Source organism: Physeter macrocephalus, unplaced genomic scaffold (genome assembly GCF_002837175.3).
Source record: "Physeter macrocephalus isolate SW-GA unplaced genomic scaffold, ASM283717v5 random_986, whole genome shotgun sequence".
Taxonomy (NCBI): Eukaryota; Metazoa; Chordata; class Mammalia; order Artiodactyla; family Physeteridae; genus Physeter; species Physeter macrocephalus.
The window spans coordinates 17,257-25,000 of NW_021146985.1; the positions used below are offsets into that span (position 1 = coordinate 17,257).

The 7,744-nt window shown below is 45.7% G+C and overlaps 1 protein-coding gene across 1 annotated transcript; it reads left to right on the plus strand.

Moving 5' to 3' along the window:
* The first annotated feature begins 1,544 nt into the window (after positions 1-1,544).
* Positions 1,545-7,738, plus strand: SFPQ (splicing factor proline and glutamine rich). The gene is made up of 9 exons (XM_028487259.2): positions 1,545-2,470; positions 3,166-3,354; positions 3,708-4,009; positions 4,111-4,206; positions 5,106-5,302; positions 5,404-5,488; positions 5,818-5,935; positions 6,346-6,394; positions 6,475-7,738. Exons 1-9 carry the CDS (start codon positions 1,649-1,651, stop codon positions 6,693-6,695), a joined length of 2,079 nt encoding a protein of 692 aa, XP_028343060.1. The 5' UTR covers positions 1,545-1,648; the 3' UTR covers positions 6,696-7,738.
* The last annotated feature ends 6 nt before the right edge of the window (positions 7,739-7,744 follow it).

The window sequence follows — 7,744 nt, forward strand, 5'->3', positions numbered from 1 at the left end:
ATTAGCTAGGACAGGTATTAAGGGAAATGGTTCATGCACTTCAAAGTAGTTGGAGATTTTAAAATTTATTTATGGCTGTGTTGGGTCTTCGTTTCTGTGCGAGGGCTTTCTCTAATTGTGGCAAGTGGGGGCCACTATTCATCACGGTGCGCGGGCCTCTCACTACCGCAGCCTCTCTAGTTGCGGAGCACAGGCTCCAGACGCGCAGGCTCAGTAATTGCGGCTCACGGGCGCAGTTGCTCCGCGGCATGTGGGATCTCCCCAGACCAGGGCTCGAACCCGTGTCCCCTGCATTGGTAGGCGGACTCTCAACCACTGCGCCACCAGGGAAGCCCTGGAGATTTTGAAGTAAGAAGGATGTCCATTTGTTGATTCCATATATATATATATATATTTTTTTTTTAATAATTTTATTAATTTATTTTTGGCTGCGTTGGGTCTTCGTTGCTGTGCGCGGGCTTTCTCTAGTTGTGGCGAGTGGGGTCTACTCTTTGTTGCGGTGCGCAGGCTTCTCACTGCACTGGCTTCTCTTGTGGAGCACAGGTGCTAGGTGCGCTGGCTTCAGTAGTTGTGGCACACAGTCTCAGTAGTTGTGGTACACAGGCTTAGCTGCTCTGTGGCATGTGGGATCTTCCCGGACCAGGGCTCGAACCTGTGTCCCCTGCATTGGCAGGCGGATTCTTAACCACTGCGCCACCAGGGAAGCCCCATATATATATTTTTTAAATTAAATTTTATTTTTTTATTCAGCAGGTTCTTATTAGTTATCCATTTTATACATATTAGTGTATATACGTCAATCTCAATCACCCAATTCTAGATATTTTAATATTGTAGTTTTAAAGTATCTTAATCTGTTCATAAAGTGTTCTGAGGTAGCAGAATTAAGAAAAATGTTAAATTCCTTCTGTGATTCGTGTTTGTAAATTACTAGTCTATAAACACACACAAAATCAAGGCCTTTCTCTTTGAACAAAGAGGGCACTCAAGCTTATTGAGAAATTTATACTGCTAGACCAAACCAGTACTCCAATGAGGTTCCAAAATGAAATCAGTAAGATGGTGTGTGTGAAATCGGTAAGATTTTATTTCTCTAATTTTATTGGCCCAGCACAAGGCGGAAGAGATAGTAGGCACTTAATTTATGCTTTTGAACCGGAGACTGCCGTTCTTTCTGGGTAAGGATACCAGCAGGCTGCTCGAAAGGGCAATCAAGAAAGAAAGGAGCCTTCTAACATCTCTCCCCAGGAGCTGCTGATAGAGCCCTGGCTATTTGCTTTCACGGGAAAATTGCTCTGGCGAACCCATTCAAATATCTCCCAGCAAATCACTGTGGCCTACAGCCAACTCCTTTTCCGCTCATTGGCCGACTGGAAACTTCAACCACTCCACGCCTCCCGCCTCTCATCGAGAGCCAATAAGAAAAATTAGTTTTTCGTAACTTAGCGTCATCAAGTACAGTACTTGCAACTGGCTTTTGGAGCTACCGATCGAGAAGTAGGCGGGGCCGTGCCAGCCGGCCTATATAAGAAGAGGACAAAGGCGGCGCGCCGCCTGTGTCATCCGCCATCTTGTGCGAAGCAAGGTGGCCTCCACGTTCCCTGAACGTCTTCTCCGCTTCTGCCTCGACCGCCCCTTGATCACAGACATGTCTCGGGACCGGTTCCGAAGTCGGGGCGGTGGCGGTGGCGGTTTCCACCGACGCGGAGGGGGAGGCGGCCGCGGCGGCCTCCACGACTTCCGCTCCCCGCCACCCGGCATGGGCCTCAATCAGAACCGCGGACCTATGGGGCCCGGCCCGGGCCAGGGTGGCCCCAAGCCTCCGATCCCGCCACCGCCTCCGCACCAGCAACAGCAGCAGCCACCGCCGCAGCAGCCGCCACCACAGCAGCCGCCGCCGCTTCAGCCGCCGCCGCACCAGCCGCCGCATCCGCAGCCGCCGCATCCGCAGCCGCCGCCGCCACAGGACTCATCTAAGCCTGCCGTCCCTCAGGGACCCGGCCCGGCTCCCGGAGTAGGCAGCGCTCCCCCCACCTCCGGCTCGGCGCCGCCCGCCACACCCCCGACTTCGGGGGCCCCCACGGGGCCAGGCCCCACCCCGACCCCGCCGCCCGCTGTCACCTCGGCGCCCCCCGGGGCGCCCCCGCCCGCGCCGCCGAGCAGCGGGGTCCCCACCACCCCCCCTCAGACTGGCGGCCCGCCGCCTCCACCCGCGGGGGGCCCGGGCCCCGGGCCTAAGCAGGGCCCAGGAGCCGGCGGCCCCAAAGGCGGCAAAATTCCAGGCGGGCCGAAGCCCGGCGGCGGCCCAGGCCTAAGCGTTCCTGGCGGCCACCCCAAGCCGCCGCACCGAGGCGGCGGGGAGCCCCGCGGGGGCCGGCAACACCACCCGCCCTACCACCAGCAGCACCACCAAGGGCCGCCGCCCGGCGGGCCCGGGGGCCGCAGCGAGGAGAAGATCTCTGACTCCGAGGTGAGTGTCTCCCTGTACTACGGGTCGGTTTCTCTAAGATGGCGGCGGCGCCCCCCCCTCCCTCCATTTTGTTGGAGACCGGAAAGGGCGCCTGCGCGCGGGGGTGGGTGGGGCGGGGCCGGCTGCTGGAGTGAGGGGCGGACGGCTCGGGTCCGCCAGCTGCCCCCCCGGGGTAGGCCTCCCGGCTGGCGGAGAACTGACGGAAGGAGGCGCTGAGAAGCTGTGATGGGCCTTGTTAAAGCTAGCGGATCCTGGGAGCCAGAATAGGGTGGAGTATAGCGTGAAATGTAGGATTGGAGAGATCGAGGGAGTCCTGGTCTTACACGCACAGGCCCAGGGCTTGTCGACAACGGAATTTTGGTCGTTTTCTTTGTTTAATATCCCGCCACCATTTTAACTTTTGTCCACTATGATTTTGACACTTAGCATAAATGGCTGACGAGGTTCCTGATATAGAATCTACTCTATAGAGGTCTGTGGGTGTTCCCGAGAGTATTCTGGATGGTTTAGGCCCTTTGATGTTCGGACTAATTACATTGGAAATCCCGTAAATGTAGTAGCGTCTTTGACTTTAAATGGAACAGGAGAGCAACTTGACTGTAACATAACCAGTTTGGGAAAAACGAAAATTATTATTGGGTCTTCCTATTTGCAGAGGTAACTGGTATCTGAAAATTCCTTTCCTTTTTCACTAGGGGTTTAAAGCCAACTTGTCTCTCTTGAGGAGGCCTGGAGAGAAAACTTACACGCAGCGTTGTCGGTTGTTTGTTGGTAATCTACCTGCTGATATCACGGAGGATGAATTCAAAAGATTATTTGCTAAATATGGAGAACCAGGAGAAGTTTTTATCAACAAAGGCAAAGGATTCGGATTTATTAAGCTTGTGAGTGTTTTTGTTTTTGGTGTTTTTCTTGGTGGAATTAAAAGGGTCTTTTTTTTTCTGACAACAAACTGTTTTTAAACCAACAAGAATAAAATAGTTTTTAAATTTTTCATCACTCACACAAAAGTTGCAGCTGCTGTACAGTGCATAATTGTTGGTATCTAAGAAAGGAAGGGAGTGGGCAGGTAAGGTATTTACCTCCCTCCCCTGAATGGTGTCGGGGAGGGCTGCCTGGAGATAGTTGAGCTGAGAGCTGTCAGAAGAGGATCGGGAGTTAGGCTTGTGGCAATTTTAGGGTGGGTAGTAGCCAGTTTTGAGGTTATTAACGTGACTGTATGTCTTGATGCTTTCAGGAATCTAGAGCGTTAGCTGAAATTGCTAAAGCTGAACTTGATGATACACCCATGAGAGGTAGACAGCTTCGGGTTCGATTTGCCACACATGCTGCTGCCCTTTCTGTTCGAAATCTTTCACCTTATGTTTCCAATGAACTGTTGGAAGAAGCCTTTAGTCAGTTTGGTCCTATTGAAAGGGCTGTTGTAATTGTGGATGATCGTGGAAGATCTACAGGGAAAGGCATTGTTGAATTTGCTTCTAAACCAGCAGCAAGAAAAGCGTTTGAAAGATGCAGTGAAGGTGTTTTCTTACTAACAACGTAAGTTTTTATGTTTATTCTAATAATTTATTTATTAACTTGTATGAAGAAAATGCAATGAAACTGGAACAAAATTAAGATGGAACCATTTTTGTTGTTAGAACTCCTCGTCCAGTCATTGTGGAACCACTTGAACAGTTAGATGATGAAGATGGTCTTCCTGAAAAACTTGCACAGAAGAATCCAATGTATCAAAAGTAAGATCCATTGAACTTTGGGGCAGTTCTTAATTTAAGTGTAAGCGAGAACTTGCTAGAGTAATTTTTCAGTTTTGCGTAAAATATGCAAAGTTCTTTGAAATGGATGGGCATAATGAAAACCTCAGGCTCAGAAAGCTAGAGGTTTTGAAGCAGTTACTCAAATACCTAGTGTTGTTTCTGAGGTAGGTATATTTCACATGCATTCTTGTTTTGTTCTTAATAGTTGTTAGGATGTGTTGTAGGTATCCTCTTTTTTTTTTTTTTAATTAATTTATTTTTGGCTGTGTTGCGTTTTCGTTGCTGCACGTGGGGGCTTTCTCCAGTTGCAGAGAGCGGGGGCTACTCTTTGTTGCGGTGCGTGGGCTTCTCATTGTGGTGGCTTCTCTTGTTGCGGAGCACAGGCTCTAGGTGCACAGGCTTCAGTAGTTGTGGCACGCGGGCTCAGTAGTTGTGGCTCATGGGCGCTAGAGCGCAGGCTCAGTAGTTGAGGCGCACAGGCTTAGTTGCTCCGCGGCATGTGGGATCTTCCGGGACCAGGGCTTGAACCTGTTTCCCCTGCATTGGCAGGCAGGTTCTTAACCAGTGTGCCACCAGGAAGCCCGCTATCCTCGTTTTTAAGGGTTGAAAAAATATTCCTTGAATCAGAATTTGGCTAGGGAAACAAGTTAGAAAGTGAGGAAGGTAGGATTTATCTTCAGTGCCCATGTTACTGTTGACTGTGTCATTCTGGAACATGTATTGTTTTTGCTGTAAAAATACCTTAAGAATCAAGGTGATCTATATCTTTCAGTATTTCTTAGTAGTATCAGGCCAGTGAAGGGACCAGTGTTTGTAGGGGAAATCAGATACATTTCTTGTGTGCATCTATAAATTGGTTCATATTTAAATATTGTCAGGGAGAGAGAAACCCCTCCTCGTTTTGCCCAGCATGGCACATTTGAGTATGAGTATTCTCAGAGGTGGAAGTCCCTGGATGAAATGGAAAAACAGCAGCGGGAGCAAGTTGAAAAAAACATGAAAGATGCAAAAGACAAATTGGAAAGTGAAATGGAAGATGCCTATCATGAGCATCAGGCAAATCTTTTGCGTCAAGGTAAAGGACTCTCTATGAATATTACCGTTAGGGTCGTTTGCCTTTTGAACTTACTGGAATTTCATTAATGTGAATGTATGACAAAATTTTCCAATGTTCAGATCTGATGAGACGCCAGGAAGAATTAAGACGCATGGAAGAACTTCACAATCAAGAAATGCAGAAACGTAAAGAGATGCAATTAAGGTAAAGTCTTGTTAAATTAAGTCTTTGCTCTTCTGCATTAAATGTACCTAAATTTTGCAGGTGAGTCAGATGAAATACAGAGGTGTTAAATATTATGGCAGCGTTGGTTTAATGCTTAAATTGAAATAGAGTGTAAGATTTTTGTTATAAGGCTTACTTACTTTGCTGGAATTCCTTTAGGGGTATTCTTAGTCACTGTCCCAGCCTTTGTGTGTATTTGCTCTAACCTAGACTTTGTAATGCTCTTAAGCAAACTACTAGTTTTTTTCAAGTAGAATTTTTAAAGTGTGGATAGAACTTTAGTTTTTATGTTTGATGAATGTTTCTAGGCAAGAGGAGGAACGACGTAGGAGGGAAGAAGAGATGATGATTCGTCAACGTGAGATGGAAGAACAAATGAGGCGCCAAAGAGAGGAAAGTTATAGCCGGATGGGCTACATGGATCCGGTAAGTAAACCTTTTTTGCAGTATAATTGGAGTTTTCTACAAAGTTTGTAGACATCCAGGATGAAATTTTATTCAGTTAAATATAACCTTTCATCTTATAGCTATTCTGCCATTTTTTCTCTTTTTAACCCAAGTGTATTATGATTGATATGCCTTTTCCTTTGAGTTTTATCTTTTCCTTGGGTGGGCCAAAAGATTTCATTGGTTGGGAAGAAGCTTGCTTTATAGGTCTTTTGATAATGGAGTTTCACCTGGTTTCAGAATACTTATTTTTAAAATCACCTTATTGTTTTTTTCCCTTAAGTTGAAAAACAATTTTTTTTTTAAGCTTTGGAAATTTTTTTGTTCTCAAGAATGCTTGGTATGGGTTTAGTACAGGTGTATGAATGGGTTTTTTTTTTTTTTTCCAGAGAGAAAGAGACATGAGAATGGGTGGTGGAGGAGCAATGAACATGGGAGGTAAGAATGAAAATTAAATTAGTAATACCATTGAAGAGCAGTATTCTGGTTGAGTTGTAACCAGCATTTTTGTTTCCTAGATCCCTATGGTTCAGGAGGCCAGAAATTTCCACCTCTAGGTGGTGGTGGTGGCATAGGTTATGAAGCTAATCCTGGAGTTCCACCGGCAACAATGAGTGGTTCCATGATGGGAAGCGACATGGTAATGTATCCTGTGGGACATAGTTCACAAGGAAATTCTCGTTTTCACAACTTATGTGTGTGTGTTCTTTTGTTTTTGTTTTTGTTTTTAAGTAGGTGACTGGACCTCTTTTAGTTCCCCTATCATGTAAATCGTAGTATTGAGGAATACTTTGGCAACATTAGAAGAACTCAATGTGGTAACCTAAACAGATAAGGTTGCCAACAAAAAGTCAATGCTTTTAGTAGTATGTTGGAATTATTCTTGGCAATAAGTAGACTTAGGTGCTTTCCATTATATTGCTTGTGTACTTTTGCACTATAGCTCATGGCAAATCCAAATTCTAAATGTTAGATAATGTAACATTCTACATCCACGTGAGAGTAATCAAATGGCAAGCTGTCATTCGTTAAGCTGGTATTTGCCAAAAGTGTGAATCAGACTTGTTTGTAGCTTTAGGCATGTTTTAGCAATGTGTAGGACTTTGACCTATATTTGGTGTGACTTCTACCCATGAAAAAGGAATTGTTTAGTCTTCGGACTCGTCGTCTCCCACCTGTTGGGCCTGTCTATAGGTGTACCTTCTAAAATAAACTGACATCTCTGTTTTGCTACAGGGTAGCAAAAGTCAATGATAATTTTAAGCATACTAGTTGTGTGCATTTGATCTGAACCTTCTTGATGCTGTCATATTTTAGCTGTACACAGATAGCCTGTCAGGATACTTTAGAGCAACCAAGTGAATTGGTCTGAGTGGCTGTATTAGGACTTTACAATCCTTAGAAGAACGGAGTATTGGCTGTAGAGGTGGGTTTGGAGAAAAGTACATTGTCACAACTGAATTGAATCTGATTAGTTCACCTACAGGCTTTTGGCAAAGGAGAGAAGCTGCAGCATATAGCTCACTAGATTCATTTTACAAATAAGAACATAAGGATTTAGAATGGGGCCTCATCTATTTAAAATCTTCTTTAGGCTTTTGAGAATTAGAATCATAAATAGCCGGTTGGGTTAAACATAGTGCTGTTAGCTTTCTTCAAATTGAATTTTAAAAATAATGTGGGTAACATTTTGGTTTATATCCTTCCTAATAGGCAGGTGTAGGTATATCAAATTTGTAACTGTAATTTGACATGATGTTCCCACAGTTAAGATTCTGTAGTCCATGT